The sequence below is a fragment of the Pituophis catenifer genome, unplaced genomic scaffold, assembly GCF_029215685.1.
Source record: "Pituophis catenifer annectens isolate HBS135680 unplaced genomic scaffold, rPitCat1.0.hap2 SCAF_2, whole genome shotgun sequence".
NCBI classification, from domain to species: Eukaryota; Metazoa; Chordata; class Lepidosauria; order Squamata; family Colubridae; genus Pituophis; species Pituophis catenifer.
The window spans coordinates 183,633,081-183,659,789 of NW_027256882.1; the positions used below are offsets into that span (position 1 = coordinate 183,633,081).

The 26,709-nt window shown below is 44.1% G+C and overlaps 1 protein-coding gene across 6 annotated transcripts in view; it reads right to left on the reverse strand.

Moving 5' to 3' along the window:
- Positions 1-2,047: 2,047 nt before the first annotated feature.
- The window catches only part of ILVBL (ilvB acetolactate synthase like), a 49,424-nt gene continuing 24,762 nt past the window's right edge, over positions 2,048-26,709 (reverse strand). For 5 of the 6 annotated variants that reach the window (XM_070938291.1, XM_070938290.1, XM_070938289.1 and 2 more), the window contains 10 exons: positions 18,444-18,543; positions 18,005-18,102; positions 17,643-17,779; positions 17,345-17,479; positions 17,045-17,159; positions 12,047-12,216; positions 10,883-10,953; positions 10,681-10,752; positions 6,814-6,919; positions 2,048-4,573 (listed from right to left, as the gene is read on the reverse strand). In XM_070938291.1, coding sequence (XP_070794392.1) covers positions 4,395-4,573; positions 6,814-6,919; positions 10,681-10,752; positions 10,883-10,953; positions 12,047-12,216; positions 17,045-17,159; positions 17,345-17,479; positions 17,643-17,779; positions 18,005-18,102; positions 18,444-18,543 — 1,183 coding nt within the window. In that variant the 3' untranslated portion in view covers positions 2,048-4,394. The remainder of the gene's footprint in view (positions 4,574-6,813; positions 6,920-10,680; positions 10,753-10,882; positions 10,954-12,046; positions 12,217-17,044; positions 17,160-17,344; positions 17,480-17,642; positions 17,780-18,004; positions 18,103-18,443; positions 18,544-26,709) is intronic. The other variant, XM_070938293.1, reaches the window with a different exon arrangement.

The window sequence follows — 26,709 nt, forward strand, 5'->3', positions numbered from 1 at the left end:
TCACTCAACAGCGTCATCCTTCGCCTCCTGTGGGGAGCCAGGCAAGGCTGAGACGGGGGATCTGGAGGCAAGACCAGGTTGAGTGGCAAAACCACGTCTACCAGAGGAGCCTCACTGTCTCTCACATCACACAAAGCACCCGACGGTGGTACAAACTTCCTGGAGCTCTGGGAGCAGAGGACAAGCGCCCAGCCTGGCCCTTGAGCTCCTGGAGCACTGGGACCCCACAACCCAGCCCAGCCCAGCCCTGCTTCTCCGAAAGGATGCCCGGCCACACGTATCTCATCAAGGCTGTTGCTCCTGTGCTTGCTCTCCTTGGCCAGGTTGCTCCTGGTGGGTGTGGGAGGGCAAAGTGTGTGGATCAGGAGGTCCACTCCTTCTCCATGTGAGACCTGGCTTTGTAAGCAAAGCATCCTCAGCAATAGGATGGGAGACCACCAGGAGAGGCCAGGAGTTGGGGGCAAGTGAATGCCGAGAGGCCATCAGGGCTGCTGGCGGCCAAGTGGTAGGGCAGGACTTCCCTCAGAACTTCCCTCTCATTCCAATCTCCTTCCTTCCTTCCTTCCCTCCCCATGGCTTTCCCACGTGGGAGCGGCAATCGGGCAGGAGCAGGAGTCGTCCCAGTGAAAGGGAAGTGTTTACGGGCTGTGGGGCCACCGGGCAAGGTTCACCCAGTTGCGAACCGGTAGTAAAGGTAAGTAGAACCCACCCCTGCATGGAATCCTTCCCAAGCTCTAAGTTTGTTGAAATCGGCTCTTTTAAAATCTAAGACATTAGTCTGATTTTGTTGTATTGCAACTTCAACCCTCTATCATTTCTTCTCTGTTAGTAAGAATTAAGTCCAGTATACCTGACCCTCTAATTCTCTACCTTTTGGATGCCAAAATTGTCAGTTAGGCTTGCCTGTTTGATTTCCCACTTAATGAAGTGTCTCCCAACTGATATCAGGATAGTTGATAGATAATTCTCAATGTATGACAATTGAGCCCAACATTTCTATTGCTAAGTGAGATAGTTATTCAGTGAACTTTGCCCCATTCTTTGATCTTTCTTGCCATTGTTGTTAAATGAATAGCTGCAGTTACTAAGTTAGTAAACCGGTTATTAAGTGATTCTGGCTTCCCCATTGGCTTTTGTCAGAAGGTTGCAAAAGGTGATCATGTAACCCCAGGACACTGTGACGGTCATAAATATGATCCAGTTGGCAAGTGTCCAAATTTTGATTATATGACTATAGAAGTGCTGCAATGGTCATAAGTATGAAAAATGGTCATAAGCCACTTTTTTCAGTGCCATTGAAACTTTGAACAGTCCCTAAATGAAGTCAAGGACTACCTGTACTGTGGTATGTTTCCTGCACAAACTGATTGGCAAAATGTTCATCTATTTCTTCTGCTTGATTGGATAGCCTATAGTATACACCTATGGCAATGTCATTCTTTTTTCCCTTTATATTAATCCATATGCACTTACAAAGCTTTCATTGTTAGTTTTATGTGTTTCTATAGATATATAGATAAAAAGGGACTCCATTCCCCCGAGAAGTGAGTCTCCTATCACCAACACTTGCCTTTTTTTTTCTTGGGAAAGTCTGGGTTATTTTTCGTCTTGTCAGAGAAACACTTGATGATGTCTTTTCCAGGTGTCTCCATGCTTTCTTCCAGGGGGAGGATATGAAATTGATTGCTCAGCTCCAGTAGGGCTGCACTGGACTGGGTTGCACTAGATAACAGGGATGTTGCTCTTGGTTGTTGTTTTCTTCTATGAGTGACATGTTGCCATCAGTCTATCCCTAAAGGTTCTTTAGAGATAAGATCAATATCCATCCTCTTGCCTAAGAAGATGAGATTTATCTTATGTTGGAAACTACTGATTGAATTTTCAGGCTTGTTCTAAACAGGATTAGTAGCATAAAATGAGATGAGCCAATAACCGTAATTATACCTAACTCTAGCTTCAGAACTTGTTATTCCCATGGGCACATCAAAAGAACAACTATGACTAAAATAACAGGAAAATTGCAAAATGTTTTATTAGCAGCAAGAAGGTATCCCATCATCTAAAAAACACAAAAAGTTCCAAGGATTCTCTTACAAAAAAATGCCTATTTATGTAACACATTAAGCCCAAGCACATTTTGGTTTAGCATAAGGCGTGAACTTAGGCAATATGTGGGTTGACTTAGTGAGATAGCCATAAGGCTAGCTAAACCAGCAGTTATCCCAGTCAAGGGAAGGGAAATACAAAAATCCTTCACTTTATGAATTCAACTCCATATTTGCTAAAATATTCACCCCTAAGACATGTGAACAGCCTATGGTCTTTGGCCATCTCATATGGTTCACTAATCTCTTCCTATTGCCTGGACAATGGGAAGAATCACTGCATTGGAAGAACAATTTTCATGATGATTGCTAGATGCAACATAAAGATTCCCATAAGAATAAGAATAAGAATAATTTTATTTCTATACCGCCCTTCTCCTGAAGGACTCAGGGCGGTGTACAGCCTATTAAAAGCACAAAACAAACATCAATTAAAATAATTTAAAATTATTAAATAATTCGGCTCAATTTAAAACCCCAGAAATTTAAAACACCCAATTTAAAATTATGTTGATAGCCCGGCCTGGCGGAACAACAGGCTCTTGACCAACAGGCTCTTGACCATAGCCAGCAATTCTGACCAAAAAATACTGAGTGATGAGAATTGGTATCCTGAGCCCATTCACTGATATAACTTCAAAGAGTTATACTTGAAACCAAGGCAGACGCCCCTCAAAAAAAAGTGGGGCAAAAGACATGAAACTCATCCAGAAAGCTGCTTTGCTAAGCAGTTTTTTTCTCAGCTGGTAAAGAAATAACATAAGTTTAAACTGCACTGTCCTCACAGTATGCCCTGAACATGCATGTGAGTCTCTGCTATGTGATTGTCCATGGAGCTCTAATCACCAACATCTAAGAAATCATTATAATAAAACATGTATTGGGATGGAACTTGTACACTCCAGGTACTCTAACCATTATTTTTTCCTAATATTTTGCCACAGGATAATCAATTTACTCACCTTCATAACAGCAATATTTGTATCTTGGTAGAAATAAAATAATGTTCAGAAATAACAAAAACTGCAGTGAATAGTATTCCTCTGAAACATTTTCACATACATATTTCCATCAAGAGGTCATCCAGTTTATGGCAGACTAAAATTAGAAGTCAGAATTCTAACCTGGAATGACTCTAGGAGCCTCTAAATGATAGCAATAGAAACATAGACATACAAAAGTAAAAATGTTAATTTTATAAACGTTAATTTTAATCTTAATTATATTCAAAAAGTTGACAAACATTTACTGCTACTCAATCAAGAACCACTTGGGATTAAGTTCCACTAAATTTGGAAGATATAGTTCTGTGTAGATTTATTTCAGTGTCTATTTCAGAGCAAGCTGAAATTGAAATAGTATACTTCTATAGAAAAATAAGTAAAGATTAAGTGGATTTTATTTGATGTCCAATTTGTATTGAATAAATTCCTTAAAGCACACTATAAAAATATATAAATAATTAATAGAATCTGGGTAAACTACAAATATGTATCACATTATATATTAAATTATATCAATTGAACAATTTGTCAAAATACTTTGGAAATTAAGAGCTACAAAACTTCAAAATATGCAAAACACATATAACTAGAAATATCTTAACAAAATCACTCTCAAATTTGGTCAAACTATAATTATTATTTTAAAAAAACATTCAAAGATCATTACATTTACTCTTCCGGGTTTAATAAATCATCTAAAGGAGAAAATAAAACTGATTAATTGATTTTGTTCATTTAAGTTGCTTTGACAATTACATTTAATTTTTCCCAACTAAACTTCAACAAGTATTTTGACATATTTTAAATGACAACTTTAGTTCTAATATAGTTTGAATATATGGTCACACATTTGTATTATTTTTATCACAAGGTATTTTGAGTATTCACTGATATTTGCACTATCATTCTATTGTTATTAATATACTCTCTATTTTTTCATATTCTGAGAAATAGATGTAAAAGAAAAGAATTAAGTTCCCTCCTTACCCACCCAGGCTTTTTCCATTAGACATAGACATTTTTTCTGATTGGCAAGTCAGAATCAGTCAATGAGGGTTTACCAAGCTAAACATACCATGTTAACAAAAAGAAGCAAAGTGAGACAACAGAAAGACAAAACAGAAGGCCTCAAAAGCTTACTAAGTGTTAACAATAGCTAGCGATTCTGGCTCTCAGGGTGACCCAACCCCTAGCTTAATGACAATTCAACAGAGCCAGAGCCTTCATGCGAAGCAGAGGTTCTACTCTTTATGTAACTCTCAGGTACTGCAGCCATAGCCACAGCCTACATAGCAATGGAGCCTTCACGGAAGGTTGTTTTCCCAATCAATGCATTGAGAAGGATGGGCTGTCCATTCCTGCATTTGGATTGTGCTGTCCGGATGATGTCATCCATTTGGTCCTCATTCTTGCGTGTAAGCAACAAACCTTTCCCTCCTAAACCTTCTACCACCACATGGTAATCTGCAAAGAAAAAATCATCACTCATTAACATGGGAGAAAGCATGTTTTATGCAAATCCAACAGGGAACCTTCTCTCTAAAAATTTAGATTGGGAACTAAGTTGGCAACAGCCCCCTCCTCGACAAGCTTTGCTACTGCAGATCAGCTTTAAGTATCTATCCACAATAATGTCATAACATCTAACTTAGAGGTTTTAAGCACTGCATAAAGAAAGGGATGGAGAAAGGAATTGTGTGCATTTTTTTAAAAATACAAAGTAACACATGATACATGGGAAGAAGAGGAAGCTGGATGCAGGTAGTCCTCACTTATTGGCTGCCTTATTTAGTGACCATTCAAAGTTCGGATGATATAGAACATAGCTTTGAGACCAATCCTCATATTTACAATCCATTGCAGTTGCTTGAGTTTATGTGATTACAATTCAGGTGCTTTGTGTTGTGACTCCGACCCCCGAGCCCGTCTTATCGGAGGGAGAAGACTCCGAAGGTGAAGGAGAGGAGTTGGCCAGGCCTCCCTCTCCAGAACCCTCCTCTCTGGCAATGCCTCAGGTGTCTCCCGAGGGAGAAGAGATTGGCCAGGAGCCAGGTATCTCCGAACAGTCGCAGTCGGACAGTGACGGAGATAAGTCTTGGCTGGACCCACGCCAGCGTTGGAGAGACAAGCGCATGCAGCAAAAAAGGAGGTGTGCCAGAGATTAAGCTGAGTCATTGGACCACACCCCACAGGGGATAAAAGGGGGTGTGGTGGCCATTCAGGCTCTGTGACGGACAAAACTAAATAACTAGCGAGTCACGTTGTATCTCTGAAACTACGTCATCTGCCTGCCTTGGATTTAATATGGACTGGACTTGACAATTCTTTGACTTTGTGTATTTGTTTTGGTTTATCTGACGGAGGAGGAATACCTCCCTCTGTGAGTAAAGTTCTTGGCAAGTAGCTACTGGGTTGCTGCCAATCCTGTTATCGAAGGAGTTTATTGTCTGCAAGTTTTATTTAACCCCTGGCTGACTGTTTGTGTGCATGTGTGAGACGGGGACAGAACACTTTGCAACTGGTACACATTTACAACTGTTGCAGCATCCCACAGTCACAGGATTGCCATTCACTTGCATCCCAACCAGCTTGCAACAAGCAGAGCTAACAGACCACGGAAGTAAAATTGTAAGTTATGATCACATAATATTCTTGCTTAACAACCTAATGGAAAGTGACATCATAAGCCCATTATGGTCATGTGAGCTTCTACTTAGTGACTGCAACATTTAGCAACAGAACTCCTCGTCCCAATTTTGGTCGCTAAGCAAGGATTAACTGCATCAGATTGTTTTTATTGAATAAACAAGCTTTATAAGTATTATTTATAAATTATAAATAATACAAATTATTTATCTGTAAATACTCTAAACAAGGATGTACATACTTTCTATATTATAGGATGGAAAGCAGAAGCTTATCTCTGTAGGTGCTTAGAAACTTTTATCAACTTGGACAAAATACATCAGTGGTGAAATCCAAATTTTTTTACTACCGGTTCTGTGGATGTGGCTTGGTGGGCGTGGTGTGGCTTGGTGGGTGTGGCTTGGTGGGCGTGGCAGGGGAAGGATACTACAAAATCTCCATTCCCACCAGGGGTGGGTTCTACTTACCTTTACTACCGGTTCACAGTGGGGCCATGTGCGGAACAATTTTGATGACATCAGGGTTGGTGGGCAAAGCCTCCCACCAGTTTTACTGCCGGTTCTATAGAACCAGTGCAAACCGGGAGCAACCTACCACTGATTCCCACCCCACTCCAGGGGGAAGGATATTGCAAAAGCTCCATTCCCACCCCACTCTGGGGCCAGCCAGAGGTGGTAAATGCCAGTTCTCGGAACTACTCAAAATTTCCGTTACCGGTTCTCCAAACTGCTCAAAATTTCTGTTACTGGTTCTCCAGAACCTGTCAGAACCTGCTGGATTTCAACCCTGAAACACACGGTATATATGAAGCCAGCCTGGGAATCTGATATCCTGGTATTCATTCTAGTTTTGATCCAATAGATGTACTTAGCAGGGATCACTTCCATTTGAAATCAGATCAGAAATTTGTGACAGAAGCAGGATTTGTTTCAAGCCAAGAGGCTGAACTAAATGTTCTTTTGCTGGTCCTTCCTGAGAGCCCAGGCTCTTTTGCCTTCACACTACCTGTATTTCTAAGTAGTATAAGGCACATGAGATTATGCAGGCTATTAACTCACCTAAGTAATCCAGAGCGCAAGCTACATTGCTACCCAACAAGGGCATTTGCTCCCTGGAAATTTGAGTCCAGCAGGCATCATTCCCCACAAGGGCAATAACGGGTATCTGAAAGAGTGGAATAACTATGTTAAACTGAAAAAGTGATTAAGGGAGGAAGCTATTCTCTACTCCAGTGGTTCCCAACCTTTCTGGCTCTGTTGACCAGTCACAGTAGCAGTGGGCAGCGGTGGATGGTTTCACACATGTAACCTAATCCCACACATACGCAAATGGAGCTCTGCACGCTCAACGTCTTGCGTGGCCCAGTTACCAACGGGCCATGGACAAGTAGGCAGCCGTGAACCAGGGGTTGGGGACCTCTGCTCTGCTCTGCTCTACATTTGACTTTATTTGATTATAACTGTCCCCAATCCTGAAAAACTCTTGGAAGCTTACAACAAAATGCCAATGAAAATAATAAAATTAAACTCAAAACCCAAAGAAAGTGCTGTCTGCCAATCAGCCGAAGATAAGGTGTACTGGAATTATCCAGATTTAATTTGTTGGCAGAAAGTAAATAAGGTGGGAGCCTTACATACTTCTGGAAGGAGAGTGCTCTACAAAGTGGAGAAATGTCTACTGTCTTATTCACATCCCTATACCTCTTGAGAAGGGGAGACTTTCAGCAGGTTCTCCCGAGATGACCAGACCAGATAGGTGGTCAATTCTGGAAAGGCACTTCATGATGTATCCCAGTGTTGTTTCTATATATGATTTTAAAGATAATGACTCCTGTGTTTTCTACTGGGGCTGTTGGGTCTTTTGGTTTACTCAGGATGTTTTGGAGGACTTTAGTTGGTTTGTATGCTATGCTGATGGCATGTGGTTATAATAGTCTGTTGACTCAGCAGCCCAGAAGAAAAAACAGGAGTCATCTATGACATACAGTATAAAAACTGCAACAGCCACTACACAGGACAAATTTCATGGATGTGTTCTGCTAGCCAGAAGGCTAGCAGAACACATCCATGAAATCATATAGCAATCAGAAGACATGATGAGAGTTCTTTAATTTCACAATTAAAGACTTACCAGTAATTGTCAGACTTAACCATAGTTTAAAGTGGGAAATCATGACCATCTTAGATCAAGTCTAAAAATGCTAAAAAATTCCTGGAAGCCAGTACTCTGACAAATCAGTCACCAATAGACACACAGACATAAACAACATCTATATGTGTGAAAGAGACAATCAGCAGCCAAAAAAGAAACAAAAAGATCAAAACACTACCAGCAATCAACAATCAGATGAGCATAAATTAACACCAAGATCAACATCAAACGAATAATCAAGAAGTACACAATACACCAATTAAGAAACTGCCAAACAAGCTAACAGTAAAAACCCAACCAAAGAACCAAGACCACTCTCACCAACACTGACAGGGCAAGCCACTTAGAATATAAATTGAGAGCAAACTCCACTTCCTACTAGCACTGATGATGTTACCTAGTTTGGGTAATGAAATGTTTGCAAGAAAACCCTGCAGAACACCTGGCCTGTGGTGCATAAAGCATTGGCACATGCCAGGGAGGAATACAAGAAGTATGCACACAAAAAGAGATCCCCACAAAAGGCATTCAAAGTGGGGGATAAGGTATACCTGTACACCAAGTTCTTACAATCTCAGCAGCCTTCCAAAAAATTGGGCCCTAAATATGTTGGCCCTTTCTTCATTACTCACCTCATCAATCCAGTGACTGTGGAATTAAAAATCTCAGGTGGCTCCACCCAGTTTTCCACTGTAGTTTACTAAAACCTGCAGTCAACTCTCCTCTCTGCCCAACAACAAATCCCCTCCATTTTGATTGAGGGAGCACACTTTGAAGTTAAAGAAATCCTGGATTCTTGTATGCATAGGGGAAACCTCCAATATCTAATCCTCGTTTCTTTCTGCCCAGGTTTAGCCACGTTCCAGGAGGGGCAGAATGTCAGACCTGCCATCCCATTGCACCGACCCTGCTTAGCTAGATGCCAGGCTGTCATGAGAAATGGGGGGAGACAGCTGAGGGGTAGGATGAAGGGGAGGAAGACAGAGGAAAATGAAAGTCTTTGTGCTATCCTATGAGCCACAGGCTGTTCCAAGGTCACCCAATGGAATGCAATACCCTCAAGGTTGCGCAACTAGGGATTGTTACCAAAATAATTAGTTTGAGTATTATTGGATACTTATCAATGTCCATGGGGGGATGGGACCCAAAGGGGAATATTAACTATGTTTTGGGCATGAAACGCCAGATTCAGCTTGTTACACTGTAACCACTTGGCTTTAGTAGCCATGAGTCAGACAGTCTTTTTCTTCTAAATGATCAAGTTGGGACAGTTGACACACAATGAAATCACCCAACAGCTTTGGGGGGAAAGCACTCTGCACATGACCAGAAACATCATGAAATCATCCACCTAGCTTTGGGCGGAAAAACACCCTACACATGACTAGAAACACCATGAAAGCACTCTGCATATGACTAGAACTGCTGTCAGATCTGCCCCAGCTTGCACCTTTAAGTAAGAACAATCCTTAACTCAATTTATTGAGAAAGATATAGTCTACTATAGAGGGACACGGTGGCTCAGTGGCTATGATGCTGAGCTTGTCGATTGAAAGGTCGGCAGTTCAGTGGTTCGAATCCCTAGTGCCATGTAACAGGATGAGCTCCCGTTACTTGTCCCAGCTTCTGCTAACCTAGCAGTTCGAAAGCACATAAAAAATACAAGTAGAAAAATAGGGACCACTTTTGGTGGGAAGGTAACAGTGTTCTGTGCACCTTTGGCGTTTAGTCATGCCAGCCACATGACCATGGAGACGTCTTTGGACAGCACTGGCTCTTCGGCTTTGAAACGGAGATGAATAGCACATATGTGCGAGGGGAACCTTTACCTTTACCTTATAGTCTACTAGAAGTCAAATGAATTATAGTAATGTATTGAGACTCGCGTGCCAAAATCTCCAAGTCTAACTTTTTCCTCCCTTAGTCGCTTCTCATTAACTGGGTCCCCCATGTCCAATCAAATTCAAACAAGATGTTTTCAGAATGGTCATTTCAGGAGTAGGTTTAGTATGCAGCTGCATTCTGTTCCCAGACGGTTGTCCTTGAAGCCCATATCAGAGAGATATGGTAAAGTTTTGTTTCCCTCAAAGCATCCCACCTCCCATCTAGCCCTCTTGAGTTCATGACAGCTGATACTGAATGGTTGCAAAGCACAAGCGTGAGGTGGTAGCTGACAAACACCCTGAAATCATCCACCCAGCTTTGGGGAATGAGCACTTGGCACATAACCAGAAACATCATGAAAACACGCTGCACATTATCAGAAACACCATGAAATCATCCACCCAGCTATGTACCCTCAAATATTAACCAACATGGTTTTTTTTTAAAAAAAAATTGCAGAACAGTGGCGTGGTCTTCCCATTTTGACACCCCACTCCTTGCCTCCACGCCATTGCCTCCCACACCACTCTCCACTTCGCAAAATGGGAAGCCCTGGTTGCCACCACAGCCAAACTGTTCAATCAGTGTTTGGGCTGGAGCCAATCCACTGCCAGTGACAAGCTGATTCGCTTCCCTTATTGGCACTGTCCCGCCCATCACTGTGCCCCTAACAGCCTGCTCACTTGCCACCTGCCCAGCTCTCCATCCAGCACCCACACTGAGTTGTCCCCACAGCTGATTTCCAGTGTTGAGTGTCATGCAATGAGACAGCAGCAGGAAGTTGGCAGAGTGGACTTGGTGGTGGGGAGAAGGCTTCCCACAGCTGACCATGCCAAGCTAGTCATCAAGTCATCCTAGACCTCATAGAAACTGGGCAAGCTGATAGTTACCCTGTGTCGCACAAAAGTATCAAATTCCATGATGCTGAATCCAAGTGAGCCATCTCCATATAAGATCCACACCTGTTAACAATTAAAAAAAAGAAGGCAGACTTAGCAGCTAGAGAAACATGCTGCAAAACAGACCTAGCCTCTTATCTGCTTTTCCATGACTTATCTTCCACACTTAAGCTTCCCTCTACAATATACTAACCTCTGATTCTGGCCTGCAGAGCTTGGCTCCTAAGGCAAATCCACCCCCAACTCCCAAAGTTCCAAAAGCTCCTACAAAGAGATGAAACAAAGAAATCATGATTAAAGAAATTCCACAGGTTGTGTGTACTGATTCCCCAATAGTAATTCCTTGGCTTTCTAAAAAGAAGTGCATTTCATCTGTTTATGATTGTTTACTACATACTGTATCTGTTTTTCAGCTTTGTTGATATCTGTCATGATTGGTATGTTACACAGAACACAGAAAGGAAGGATACATATAGATTAAAATAAATCAACAAACTAATTCATGTCTCTATAATAGGACAAAACGCATACTGGAGTTTATTCATTGTACTAAAAGTCTAGCCTGTTTTACCCACAATTTAATCAAGCCATAAATTAATTACTAATTAAGGAAATATACTTTCTGAACGGGTAAAAAAAATACGATGAAAGATATAGATAAGAATGCTAGAATTGTAGAATTGTTTAAGATTGTTGAATAAAGTTTATGTTATATGTTTAAATAAAGTTTATGTTAAATGTTATGTTATGTTTATGTTATGTTATTATTCAGGCTAAAAATAATTTAAGGACTGATTATTTATTGACACTCTAGTGTAATGTTTCTTCTCTCTTTTGTGTGATTTATTTCTTTGATCCATGTGGTAATATAGCAAAGATGAAGAGCCCAAACTTCATCTGATACTACTTGGGGGATAAACATTGCTTTGGGTTGGGAGGTTTTACTGAGTGGGATGCACATTTGGAAACCAAAAATATATTTCTGGATATTTTCTAGGATGGAACATTTCTCCTGTTTCAAAGGCAGTTGAGTACCCTGTTTCCCCGAAAATAAGACCCAATTGGAAAATAAGTCCTAGCATGATTTTTCAGGATGCTCGTAATATAAGCCCTACCCCCAAAATAAACCTGAGTTAAGATTGTCAGCCAGATGGGTGCATTTAGTACCGTATTTTTCCCAAAATAAGACCTAACCAGAAAATAAGCCCTAATCCATCTTTTGGAGCAAAAATTAATATAAGAACCAATCTTATTTTTGGGGAAACACGGTACAAAGTGGAAGGCTGTGGTATGAAGTATCAACCCATTCTACATCCATGAAAAACAATTATGTCTAGACTACTGCTTTAGCTCATACCTGGATCCAGCCAAGATAGAGGTCCCCTTGGCTTTATAATATAGGCAGCACTTGCTACAAAATCACCTCCATCTGCAACTAGTAGACTGTCTTCGGGAAGCAAGTAATCTATGTGATGCAAGAGCTTCAGTGGGTTAAGATGCTGTTCTGTTGGTTCTTCTGCCTTCTCTCTGGAGATCACAAACTGATTTTATTTATTTATTTATTTATTTATTATATTTCTATACCGCCTTTCTCCCGTAGGACTCAAGGCGGTGTACAGTCAAGAAAAATATAGACACACAAACATCATAAAATTGCTAATTAAAATTGTTACTTAGTTTGGTCAATTAAATAAAACCCAGAATTAGATAACATTTAAAAAATCATTTGCATGTTTGTATGTTTAGCCCTGCCTGTTGGAACATCAGGGTCTTGAGGGCACGGCGGAAAGCACGGAGATCAGGGATATTCCGTATCTCCGGGGGCAGTTCATTCCAAAGGGTTGGAGCCCCCACAGAGAAGTCCCTCCCCCTGGGAGTCGCCAGTCGACATAATTTGACTGACGGTACCCTGAGTAGTCCCTCCCTGTGAGAACGAACTGGTCGGTGGGAGGCTATTGGTGGCAAAAGACGGTCTCGTAGGTACCCAGGTCCTAAGCCATGGAGCGCTTTAAAGGTGATAACTAACACCTTGAATCGCACCCGGAAGACCACCGGGAGCCAGTGCAGCTCGCGTAGGAGAGGTGTTACATGGGCGTAATGAGCTGCGCCCATAATCACCCGCGCGGCTACGTTCTGGACCAGTTGGAGCCTCCGGGTGCTTTTCAAGGGGAGCCCCATGTAGAGAGCATTACAGTAGTCCATACGGGAGGTAACTAGGGCATGAGTGACCGTGCGCAAGGCGTCCCGATCCAGAAAGGGACGCAACTGGCGGATCAGGCGAACCTGATAAAAGGCACCCCTGGCCACGGCCGTCAAATGATCTTCTAAAGATAACCGTGAATCCAGGAGGACACCCAAGTTGCGGGCCCTCTCTGTGGGGAGCAAGATCTCATCCCCTATTGTCAGTGATGGTACCAGCTGACTATACCGGGACGCCGGAAGCCACAGCCACTCGGTCTTGGAGGGGTTGAGTCTGAGCTTGTTTCTCCCCATCCAGATCCGCACGGCCTCCAGGCAACGGGACATCACAGCAAGGGCATCATTGGGGTGGTCTGGGGTGGAGATGTATAGCTGTGTGTCATCAGCATACTGATGAACACTCACCCCAAAACCACGGATGATCTCACCTAGCGGTTTTACATAAATGTTGAACAGAAGGGGTGAGAGGACTGACCCTTGCGGCACCCCACAAATAAGGTGCCTCGAGGTCGACCTCTGCCCCCCTGCCAACACAAACTGCGAACGGTCAGAGAGGAAGGAGGAGAACCACCGAAGAACAGTGCCCCCTATTCCTAACCCCTCCAGCCGGTGCAGTAAGATACCATGGTCGATGGTATCAAAAGCCGCTGAGAGATCTAATAGGACCAGGATAGAGGAGCAACCTCTGTCCCGAGCCCTCCAGAGATCATCCACCAATGCGACCAATGCCGTTTCTGTGCTGTATCGTGACCTGAAGCCCGACTGGAACGGATCCAGATAGACAACTTCATCCAGGTATCGGGGTAGTTGTCGCGCCACCACACTCTCAACAACCTTCGCAACAAAGCGAAGATTGGAGACTGGACGATAATTTGATAATATAGCCGGGTCCAGGGAAGGCTTCTTGAGGAGGGGCTTCACAACCGCCTCTTTCAAGGCGGCGGGAAAGACACCCTCACTCAGGGAAGCATTTATAATCCCCTGGAGCCAGCCTCGTGTAACCTCCCGGGAGGCCAGTACCAACCAGGAGGGACACGGGTCCAATAAACATGTGGCAGCGTTAAGCTTGCCCAGAATCCTGTCCACGTCCTCAGGAGCCACAGAGTCAAACTCTTCCCAGATAACGCTCTCAAGACCTGCCCCCGTCTCCTCCCCTGGATCTACCCAATCGGAGTCCAGGCCTTCCCGAATCTGAGCGACTTTATCATGCAGGAATTGTACAAAATCCTCAGCTCGACCCTTTAAGGGATCTTCCCGTACCCCCACCTGAAGTAGGGAGCGGGTCACCCTAAACAGCGCAGCTGGGCGGTTCTCTGCAGATGCAATAAGAGCGGAGAAGTAGCTAGACTTCGCCGCTCTTATCGCCACTAGGTAGATCTTAATATAAGATCTCACCTGTGTTCGGTCAGATTCAGATCGGCTTATCCTCCAATCACTCTCCAGGCGTCTTTTCCGATGCTTCATCTCTCTCAGCTCCTCGGAAAACCAAGGAGCTAGACGAGATCGGCATCGGGTCAGAGGCCGCAAAGGCACGACGCGGTCCAAGGCCCCAGTAGCCGCCCTGTCCCAGGCGACCACCAGGTCCTCAGTCGAGTCGTGAGCCAGAGTCTCAGGAAATGGCCCAAGCTCCATCAGGAACCTTTCGGGGTCCATCAGGCGCCTGGGACGGAACCATTTGGTTGGTTCCGTCTCCCTGCGGTGGGTGGAAGTGACTTGAAAGTCCATGTGAAGGAGAGAATGATCAGACCATGACAAGGGCTTGATGTCTATATCCCCTATTCTTAGATCATTCAGCCACTGATCAGAGATAAAAATCAAGTCCAGAGTGTGATTCCCCAAGTGGGTGGGGCCTTGAACTACCTGGGTCAGGCCCATGGCCGTCATGGAAGCCATGAACTCCCGAGCCGTCTCCGACATCTCACCAGCAGATGGCAGGTTAAAATCCCCCATAACAATAAGTCTGGGGGTTTCCACCGCCACCCCGGCTATAATGTCGAGCAGCTCAGGCAGGACCGCTGTTACGTGGCAGGGAGCCAGGTACGCAATCAGTAGGCCCATCTGAATCCCCTGACCCCACTTCACAAGGAGGGACTCACATCCGGCTATCTGAGGAACAGTGGCCTCCCTCGGGCAAAGACTTTCTCTAAAGATTGCTGCCACTCCTCCACCCCTTCCCTGAGCCCTTGGCTGATGGAATGCACGGAAACCTGGCGGGCACATTTCCACAAGGGGAACTCCTCCCTCCTGGCCTAACCAGGTCTCCGTAATCCCTGCCAGGTCAGCACCCCCCTCTGAAATAAGATCATGAATGAGGGGGGCTTTATTTACCACTGACCTGGCATTACATAACATCAGCCGTAGACCCAGGGTCTGAGACTCTGAACAACCCGGGAAACGAGCAGTGCTTTGGGGGTCGGAGTGGGCAATCGCTCGTAAACATCGAGTGCGCACTCCCGAAACATAATATGGCCCCCTGCAGCCGTCATATCTGCCCCTCCCACTTACTATACTAATGCCCATTGCTTCATCCCCCTGCATCCTTGTCAGATTTCTGTCCCCATCCTCCCCACCATGATTATCAGACCCATTACCCCTTTCAGTGGATTTATGGATCCCCCCAGATCCATTCCCACAATCCCTCCCAGAACCCCTTAAAATAGAACTTAAAGATTTATCTAAAAACCCCCAAAGCCGTCGGTTTTTTGCAAACCACCTCTCAGGGTTCCAAAACCCGTCCTCAAGGGCGGCCCTTGATAACTGAGAGGGCCAGACATGCGAGAGGGGGGAATCTCGCAGTGCAAGGAGCTCCGCAGTTGAATACATCAAAGATAGGAGCGAGTTGAAGGAGATGAAGGATCATTTTCTTCTAAGAGTGTTAGAGATGGTTAAGACAGGTAATTTAAAATAAGGGAGGAAATAGATGTAAAAGGGAGACCAGTAAGTTACAAATGTCAATACATCGGAACATCATCGCCCTCTCACGACGATGGGAAGTCTTGTGGTTGTAGTAAGTCCATCCAAAGGAGGTGGGGGTAGAGGTCTCAAAAGGTCGTCCTCTCACAGCGACCAAACCATTTGAAACAAACAAAGAGAAGGTGGTCTATCTCCCCATAATCCAAGACTCTCGATGTCTGTATCTCCTCCAGTCCTGATACCAGCGATGGCCGAGGATTAGATCAAAAAAGTAAGGCAGAGCCACTGGACAAAGTATTTAGGGTTAAATAATCAGGGTAATCTTGGGGGAACAGGTGGTAAATAAAGCTGCAGATCGATCTAAGATTGCAAGTTAACGCTGAGTGGTCGTAATAGATCTAGATCTGATAAAGGAGAGAGGGACAGTTGAGGGGGAGAGTAAGTCATCATCTCCAGTTTGTAATCCTCAGTCCCTATCCATCACCTTGCTCAGGCTACTTAGTTCAATTAGTTTAATAAGTCCTCAGAGTTTCAAGAAAGAGGAGTGCAACAGATCCCTAGAGGTTGAAGGGATCCTAACATTTATAGCCTTTGCAGCATTGCCCTCTCCTCTATTAACAACAAGGGCTTCCTTGCAGCCTCCTGGTGTTGCCGTCGCCGTCGCTGTCATTAGCGCCATTCCCCTCGCCATTGTAACCCCCCTTGCCATAGACATCATCGCCGCCATGTTGCTACAAGCAGTGCCTATTAGCCCAGGCATCATTATCAACACCCTATCTGGAGTCGCTGTTGCCACCGTCTCGCCAACCATTTCACCAGCTATATTAGACTCAGTGGTTGACCCGGTCATGGCAGCCAGCCATGTTGACATCCTCCCCACCGCCCTCAGTCTTTTTACTGACAAACAGCTGATCTTCGGGCTCGGCTCGGGTTTTATCCTTGGGCTCCATCCACAGCTCTATTGAGCCGAAAATACCTCAGCTTGCTGGGAGGGGGGTCTGTGGATGGTTAATTGACCCCCACACTCTTGAAAATGTCAAAACATCTCCCTCCTAGCCTCGGAGTTTCAGCTCTGAGCTGCCATTTTGTTTTGCAACTGTCAACGGATCTGAGATGATTTGAGACATACCAGTAGATAGCCATACTTTCTATATAGCAAAGTATTTAAGGTAGAGCAAATAAGAAGTATCTGCAAGCCTTGAGCTACATATGGACACATACAAAGAGTACCATTTATTATTACCTGTTTATTTTCTCCTTCCTCTGATCAGCCTTCTTCAGACTCATTACCCAATCCTGAGGACATGAATAGCCTTTCAGCTTTTGGTTTAAGCACACAAAGAACAATGCAGCATCCCCTGTGTAAAACATAATTGAAGATGGTATGAACCCTCTTCCAATGATCCTCTTCCTCTGATCACTGGTATTATAACAATGCATGCATTAAGTATCATCTTTTTATTGTCCTTTTTTCTCACCATACCAAATCCCTAAGAAATGTTGCTCACATCTCTCTTACTGTTGCCTTGAACAAGCTCCTCACCTTTTATGGCTATATTTGGTGTCCAGTGAAAATCTGCATTTTTAAACAGTTGCTCCCGATTCCTGTTAACAGCAATGATTTTGCTGTGCTTACTCAAGATGCGTCCATATGACAGGCGAAAATCACAGACTGTGCCTGAAAAGGAAAAAAGAAGATATAAACAGAAAACAATTGTTAGACAATCATCATATATACTAACAAAAATATATGCTAACCTCCCAATTCCCCAAGATTGGCCCAATGTTTTCTGAAGGTCCTCTTCAGCAAAAGACCAGTATAAAACTCTCAGCTGAGCTACCTGCCAGAATAACCAGATCTGCCTCCTTGAGAGCCTCACGCCGGTTTTGACGAATGTGAATTGGACTGTTCTTTCCTAGCATGCCACGGGCCATGCCTCCTAGGAAACATGGAATCCCGAGTTCTTCTAAAGCTTCTCTGTAAGAATATGCAGGAGGGGAAAAAGTTCGGATATCTTTGTTATCTCTTCTCACTTCTGTCTATTCATCTGAACACATGCTCATCACAGATCCTGTAATTCCTCTTTCCCATCAATGGATTAATTCTATTGAACAAGGATATTGTGCCTCAGGTCAATGGTAGCCTAATAGTACATCAATATTATAAAAGAAATCTCAATCTAGGGCAAGCAGCATATCTTACCTAAGCTTATTTGCTGGAATTGGAGGGAGGGTCACTTGACTGCCTAGCAGTAGGAGTGGCTTCCTAGCCCTGCTGATCAGCTCCACGCACTGCTGCACCTGCACAGAAGTACGTCCAGGAAAAATTGTTCACAGCAAAAGTCAATGCTTCAGAGTAGCAACCTAACCAGTATTAATTATGGGGATGCATTTATGGGGATGCAGTGATGCATAACGGGGACAATGAAAGTGATAATAATCCAGGGCTTTACTGATAATAATTTTTCTGCCTTAGGTTCATTCCCTTTTATTAGTTGGCAATCTCAAAGAAGACATAAGCAGATAATATTTTCATGACAAGCAAAACAAACCATTAACAAATAATGTTTCCAATATTTCCTCTTTGACTTTGATGAGCTTGACTAGAATCTGAAAATATTTGCTTAAAAAGGAAGTCTCACCTGTGCCTCTGTGGCTTCTGGCATATTCACTGGTAGAGGTGAAAAGTCTTGTACTTCCCAAGCTCCAGCAAACAGGTTTCTCAAATAATTGTGCAGGAACCTAGTAGACAACAGAGAATACAGGTACTGAAGGAAAACCACTGCCACTATTATGGCTGCATGGTACAAGAGGCTGTGGTCAAAACCATAGACACTGAAGAATCCTGTGTTTTTTTTATTGGCCTAATTTGTAGTGCTTACCAACTACCAAAAATGCTTAGGAATTTAATAACAGTAGATAAACTACTGTTCCATATACCAACCCTCCTCGGTTGGTATATGGAACTGAGTCAACAAATTGCTGGATCTCATGACTTAAAGATGCTGGGGGGCAGGGGAAGAGAAAGAGGCCCCATCAAAAAATCCTAAAAGCTGCTCAATCGATTGTCATATGATATAGACATCTTACCTGTCATTGACTGGTTCACTTTTATTTTTGGAGTGAGGCTGCCTCTTCTGTTGATAATTATTCTATCACATGCAACATTTTGAATATAAGTTGAATATAGTACAAGGAATTTGAATGAAAGGACAAAGCGGAAGAGGTATGAAAGGTAAATGTGTGTTTGAAATGAGAAAGATTTTGATTTAAATACTCCCCCTTCATAAATTTCTGTTGAAAGCACCAGTTGATATGGTTCTCCATATGTGTGGAGAGAGGCAATGAGGACCAATATTCATGGAAAATAGTTGGCATTTCAAACCAAATACCAAACATATCATGCTAAAGAAAACTTCAGCAGCAATATGAGAAATGCCAAGAATCTATGGAGCAAAGAATTAGCTGCCCAGGAAATTATACATACATATATGCACACATATATACATAAAAAGGGTGGCATGGTGGCTCAGCAGTTAAGACACTGGGTGTCAGCGTTCCAAGTAACGCATCCAAAGAAATCAGAAATCCGAGGCAGGCAGGTCCCTCAAAGAACATGTTTATTGGATACATCATATTGGCACAGCTACTGAAAGCCAACTTTGAAGTTTCCCATGCTAATAGCATAATTAAAAGAGTAACTGTTTCCCTCCCCAATTGTCCCAGGTCACATTGTCCAATTAAAGAAGTCTGCAGGTTCCTTAGTTACTCCCCTTCAACTGCCACCTGTTGGGATGACCTTGGTTCCAATGGGAAGGCTCGTTGTTGTGTCTGCGGACGGTCTATCTCTCCCCCTCCCTTAGAGTGTAAGGTGAGTGTGTGGGAACTATGAAGCAACTATGAAGTAGCAAAAGATGGCTTCAGTCAGGTTTGATTCAGAGTTGACACTGGGCTTATCTGCTGGAAAGCTGGCAGCCCAGGTTCAAGACTTAAGTGCCACACGATGTGGTGAGCTCCTGTCCTCACCCCAGCTCCTAGTAATTTGAAAGCATGCAGTAGTTAAATAGGTACCACTTTTGTGGGAAGGTAACAGTGCTCTGTGATGTTATGCTGGCCACATGAACAAATATCTTCATCCAGCAGTGGCTCAATGGCCTTGATGAGCACTGTCCCCTATAGTCGGCAAGTAAAATTCATAGGGATGCCTTTATCTTTTTACTTATATACATAAAAAGAGAATGCCTGTACATATAATGTGTATATGCCATATGTATAGGCCAGCACTCCAGCTATAAAGAGGAATGCACATAAATACAAAGTCTTTATCTGAGTTATACACATACAGTATACAGTTCAAATTGTTATCCATTGGATGATATTAATACAATTATCTACTATAAACTGTGTACTGTTTTAGATATTTCCAATTTTTAGAATATTTGTGCAGTAAAATACTGGAGATATATTCCAGGGAACCGGGTATATATTCCCTATTATTTATTGTTCTGACTGTTGTTTTATCAATGCATTTATGTAAGATTATATAACATAAAATGCCCAATTTTAGGTTACCTCACCGCACCTGGGAATCTGCAAAAGATTTGCCATTGCTGAATGACAATGCTTAGAGAGAAAACGTACACAATGATGGATTCTGAATTTTTCAGAGAAACTATTTAAGCCTGCTAGAATGCACATGGGTTAATATAAAAGAAAAAAGAATGACATTGCCATAGGTAATCCTCGAGATATGACAGGTCATTTAACAAACGTTCAAAGTTACAACACATATCCCCCCCTCCCAAAAAGCAAAATATGAATTTGTTTCAAAGTTACAAATTCTGCAGCACCCCACTGTCATTTGCCTTCATGACCAACCGCAGGGACACTGCAGCACTCCTACCCACCTATTTCCCTTCCATCCTGCCTGGCCTGGTCTTTAGAGGCATTGGGCCATCTTTGCAACATACTTGGTTCCGTGGACTCCTTCCCCATCCCCACTCCATCACCATTCATTTATTTATCTTTTGATGAGCTCAGGAAATCAGGGCAGAGAAGGCTGCTCCCTCGCTGGGCCAGGTGGCACAATCAAAAAGAAGAAATCGATCACTTTTGCTTCTGTTGCAATCCTTTCTTCTCCAGCCAGCATAAACTATGACAATTTTGTCTTAGCTCCGCCAGCGCTAGTTTTTTGCTTGTGGTGGTAAGAAGAAATTGTGCCTATTTTCGTTCCTTGCAAGCCTATCCTTCCCACCCAGCATAAATCAGTAGTGATTTACCCTAGCTGGGGAGGAAAGAATTGCCAAGCAAAAGAGATAGGATTTCTTCTTTGCTCTACTAGCATAAGACTAGCATAAAGCTAGGGCTGGTGGCACTAACAAGAAATCATGCCTATTTTGGATTCCTCGCAAGCCTTTCCTCTCCAGACAGCATAGCCATAATTTCTTCTTAGTGCCGCCAGCGGTAGCTTATGCTAGTCTTATGCTGATAGAGCAAAGAAGAAATTCCACCTCTTTTGCTTCTATGGCAATCCTTTCTTCCCCAGCCAGGGTGAATCACCATCAATTTACACTGGTTGGGGAGGAAAGGCTTACAAGGAACCAAAATAGGCAAAAAATTTTCTTAGAGTCACTAGCATAAAACTAGCACTGGTAGAACTAAGAAGAATTTGTTGTAGTTTATGCTGGTTGGTAAGGAAAGGATTGCAATGAAAGCAAAAACGACTGGATTTCTTTGTTGTGGTCCGCCAGCAGCCTGCGGAGCTGGCAGCAGAGTCGGACAATGAGGAGGCTGGGCAGGAACATGGGCCAGTCCTGCAGTCTGGGGAAGGCTCAGACGAGGGATCTGCGTCGGAGGCAGAGATGGGGCCAGGGCCATCTGGGAGTTATCTGCAGACTCTGGAGCCACCAGAGTCGGACAGCAGAGAGGCAAAGGAACAGGAGGAGCCTGTTCCTAGTGTGCGCATGTGCAGAGCTGCCAGAAGGCAAGAACAGTTAAAACAAAAGGGACGACTCGGGAGTAAGGCCTGGAGATGATTGGGCCCTCCTATAAGGCTTAAAAGAGGAGCAAAGGGACGTGGGTCCTTTGCAGAAAAGCAACATTGTTAATTCTGTTCAATTCTGGACTCTGTATGGCATTGCCAAGTAGGTCTTTGGCAGCGTATCAAGGAAATAAAGGTTGGTGATTATCCCGAAGGACTTCTCCCAAAGGACTTTTTGCAACTAATTGGGACTCAGCTGTGAATGAACGTAATTCACAGCTGTTGCAATAAAAGAGGTTTTTGGGACTACTCGTGTGTTTTAATGACTCAGGAAGCCTAGGTCACAACATTCTTCTCCTTGACTGTGCCACGTAGCCCAGCGAGGGAGCGGTCTTCTCTACCCTGACTTCTGAGCTCGTAAGCAAGCAAAATGTAAGCAAGCGAATGGTGATGGGGTGGAGTATGGAGGAGGCCCATATGGCTTTGGGGAAACCAAGGGACAGGAGGCAGAGCGTGGGATATCTTAGAGGGTGGAGGAGGCCTTCTAGGAGTGCCTGTGCCTATAGTAGACCTTCCTCAGTTTCTCCCACCCATGAGTCACCTAACAATCTGCACATTCATTTAACTAATGCACTGGGGAAAGCAGGGAGAGGTCATTAGTTAGGTGCTTCATTTAATGTAGTCCTTAACTTCCGACAGTAATGGACAGGCTCCATTACTGTCATAAATTGAGGGCTACCTGTACAGGTCACTCAATCAAGCGGAAGATATAGATGAATGTTTTGCTAATTTATGTAGGAAACACACCACAGTAGTAATGGAGGACTTTAACTATCCTGACATCAACTGGGAGACAAATTCTACATCAAGTGGGAGATCAAACAGGTTCCTGACCAACCTAATTGACAATGTTGTCATCCAAAAGGTAGAGGAAGGAACTAGAGAGACAGCTATATTGGACCTAATTTAACAGAGGAGAAATAATAGAGGGGGTAGCAGGAACTTTGGAGGACAGTGACCATGTTATCTAAGAATTCAACATAATGCAGACACAAGGAATAGAACATAATCAAACCAACTTTAAAAGAGCTGATTTCAACAAACTTAAAGAGAGAGTTTAGGAAGGTTTCCATGGATGAAAATCTTAAATGGGAAAATAACTTAAGACGCTTGGGAAACTGAAAAATATGTTTATAAAAACTCAGTCCAGTACAATACCACTGAGAAAGAAAAATAAGAAATCCAAAAAGAAACCAGCATGGTTGCACAAAGAACTCTCTGATAAACTGAACGACAAAAAGGATTATAAAAAATGAAAAGAGGGACACACAGCTAAGGCAGAATACCAATATACCAGCAAATAGCCCGAATCTGAAAAGATGAAGTCAGGAAAGCCAAGGCTCAGAATGAACTAAGACTTGCAACAAATGTAAAAAATAATTTTAAAAAGTTTCTTTCAACACATAAAATAAGGAAAAAGTCAAAGAAACAATTGGGCCAATAATGGCAAGGAAGTGACAGGCAGCAGGGAGAAAGCAGAGCTGCTTAATTCTTTCCTTGCATCTGTCTTCACACAAAAAGAAAAAATGGCCCAACCTATGAAAAACAGAACCATAAAAGACAAGACTAGGAATTCAAATTAAAATGGTAAGAGAACACCTGTGGCTCCGATCTTCAAAAAGGGGGAAGAAAACAGATCCAGGAAACTAGAAACCAATCAATCTGACATCAATACTTGGAAAGATCCTGAAAAAATGATCAAGTAACAGAACACCTAGAAGCAAGCAAACTAGAAGCCAACATAGGTTTGTCAAAAACATATCATGCCAAATAAATCTTATTTCATTCTTTAAGAAAGTTACTAAATTAGTGGACAAGCAAAATATTGTGCACATAGTATAGTTGGATTTCAGTACATTTGACAAAGAAGACCACAACCTACTTTTTGGTAAACTAGAAAAATGTGGGATAGACAGCAACTAGCCTAGATGGATTTGAAACTGGCTGAAAAACCACACACAAGTTAATGGAACTACAACTACATGGAGGGATGTAAGCAGTGGGGTATCCCAAGGCCCAGTACTTCTCAATATCCTCATAAACAATTTAGAAGAGGGAATAGAAGGGGAACTGATCAAATTTGCAGATGACACCAAGCTGGAAGGAATAGTTAACACCCCAGAAGATAGGTTCAATATCCAGAAGGTTCTCAACAGACTTGAACACTGGACCCTATCTAAAAAATGAAATTCAACGTAGAGAAAAGTAAGGTTTTACACTTAGGCAAGAAAAACCAAATGTCCAGATACAGGTTAGGTGAAAGTTGGCTCAAAACCAGTAATTGTGAGAGGGATCTTGGAGTCCTAGTGGACAATTATTTAAATATGAGCCAGCACTGTGCTGCAGCTGCCAAAAAAGGCAATGCAATCCTAGGCTGTGTTAACGAAGGGATAGAATCGGTGGTGGAATTCAAAAATTTTAATACCGGTTCTGTGGGCATGGCTTGGTGGGCATGGCTTAGTGTTCATGTAGCTGGGCGGATGTGACTGGGTGGGCATGGCTGGGTGATCATGTGACTGGGTGGGCATGGCCAAGCCACAGGAATAGAAACCATCAAAGCATAACAAAAAAACAATCACACTCACTACAGAAACACATAAAATCTCATCAAGTTGCACAAATTTCAAAATATAAAGGCTATAGACTCATAACATAAAATTTGCTTGCAAGCAAAATCACAAAATTAACAGTCTACAACACACCTTATAGATATTGAATTTTTTAATGCTAAATTTTAAAAATGAGCAACTTACCCAAAATTAGGTAAAGGCAGGCAGGCAGATTCAGGAGTTGCTCGCAGGCTCACAGGCCAAACAGGGCTGTTCAGTTCGGCCGCAAGCGCTGCGTGGGATGAAGCTGCAGCAGCGTAACAAGCCAGGCAAGCTGGAGCTGGGGACAGAGGGGGGGCAGCTTGCTAGGCCACAAGCGCTGCGGCCCAAGTGGGATGGAGCCGCAGTGGCAAAGCAAGCCAGGCAAGCTGGAGGATGGGGATGGGGGGAGGGCTAGGCTTACTTACCCAGGAAGGCAGATCAGGGCTGCTCAGTTGGGCCGCAGGCACCACATGGGAAGGCACGCAAGCTGCAGAGACTGTGTGGTCAACGCAAGCGATGAGCCACAGTGTGCTATGCTGGGGAGATGTGGAGTGATAGGTCAGGGCAAGGTGGGGTGAGCAGGCGGGTGGGGCAAGCGGCAACCAGTCTACTACGGCCCGGTAGTAGACTAAGGCCCAGGTGTTCTGTCCGGCACAGTTTCTTTACAAGTTGTTCCTGTTGCCATTGGCCGTACCGTGGTTATGTCACGTGCGCGGGAGATTCCCTGTTAATGATTGGCTAGAGCAGCTGAGCTCTTACTATATAAGAGCTATCAAGTGCCGGGTGGAGTTCAGCCGGCTACCAGATGTGTATTGTGAACCAATAAAGAGTTCTTGTTGATTTCACGCATCGCCTCAGTCTATGCTCGGTCATATATAACAGTGGTCCCCAACCCCCGGTCCGCGGACCGGTGCCGGGCCGTGGAGTACCTGGCACCAGGCCGCGCAGCGGCCGGGGGACATGAACGCTGCAGCGCAAAGGCTCCTGGGCCGTGCGCAAAAGCTCCTGGGCCGTGCGCAAAAGCTCCTGGGCCGTGCGCAAAGGCTCCAGGGAAGAGAGCCCCGCGCAGGTACGCACGTGTGGCCTAAAGCCCCCACCCCTGCGCGCGCTCAGCGGGCCACGGTAAAATTATCAAAGGCTGATTGGTCCGCGGCGATAAAAAGGTTGGGGACCACTGATATATAACACTGGCGACGAAGGTGGGATTTTCTGAGGCGAACAGCAAGCGGAATCAACTGTCAGCTGGCTATCTGAATTACTACAATACACAAAACACCGGCGCATGAAATGGCTCCTCCAACTTTCGCCCCATACAACGCTGCCACTGAGACGTGGGACGCGTATGAGGAGCGGTTCAAATGTTTTTTAGAGGCTAACGATTTTACTGACCTCTCCAGCAGTCGAAAAAGGGCTCATTTCTTGAATGCTTGTGGCGCTGAGGTGTTCACCACTGCCAGGGCGTTAGTCACTCCACAGCCTGTACATACTACATCCTGGGATGTGCTGAGGGAGAAACTGTGGGCCCACTACGCTCCGACCCCTTCACGTATAGCCTGCAGGTTTAACTTGAGGCAAATCCTGCAGGAGGAAGGGGAGCCTGTCAACCGGTATGTTGCCCGCCTGCGAACGGCTGCCCTGGACTGTGAGTTTTGGGATCTGGATGATGCCCTGGTCGAGCAGTTGGTTTGTGGGGTGCGCGACATAGAGTTACAGAGGCGGCTGTTAGTGAAGAAGACCCTAGACCTTCAAACAGCCATCGAGGAGACCTAGGTGGCGGAGATGTCAGATAAATCCGCCGTGGACATACGGAAGTTCCATACCCCTGCTGGCCAAGCCACGCCTGCCCATTTTGAGGACGTTGCCTCCGAGGACGATGAAGGGGAGTCAGAGGTCAGTCGCCTTAAGGCGTCCGCTACAAAAGGGAAGCGGCCAACCGAAAAAAAACCTCCTCCGTCCTCCTGCCTAAGTTGCGGCGATAAACACTCCAGAGCTACTTGCTGGTTCCGTTCAGCAACCTGCCGACGTTGCAGCAAGCTGGGCCACATTGCACGGGTTTGCCGCTCGGGAAACCAGAGGCCACCCAAAGTTAGACCCAAGGGCGCAGCGGTCAACAGCAGCGAAGACTGTTTTGCCATCTTCCGTGGCCGGCGGATCACAGAAGTGACAACCCCTCATGGCTACCCTGAGCATTTGAATAAGCTTTTCCTGACCGTAAAGATCAAAGGGGTTCCTTGTCGGATGGAAGTCGACACCGGCTCATCTAAATCTATTGTCTCC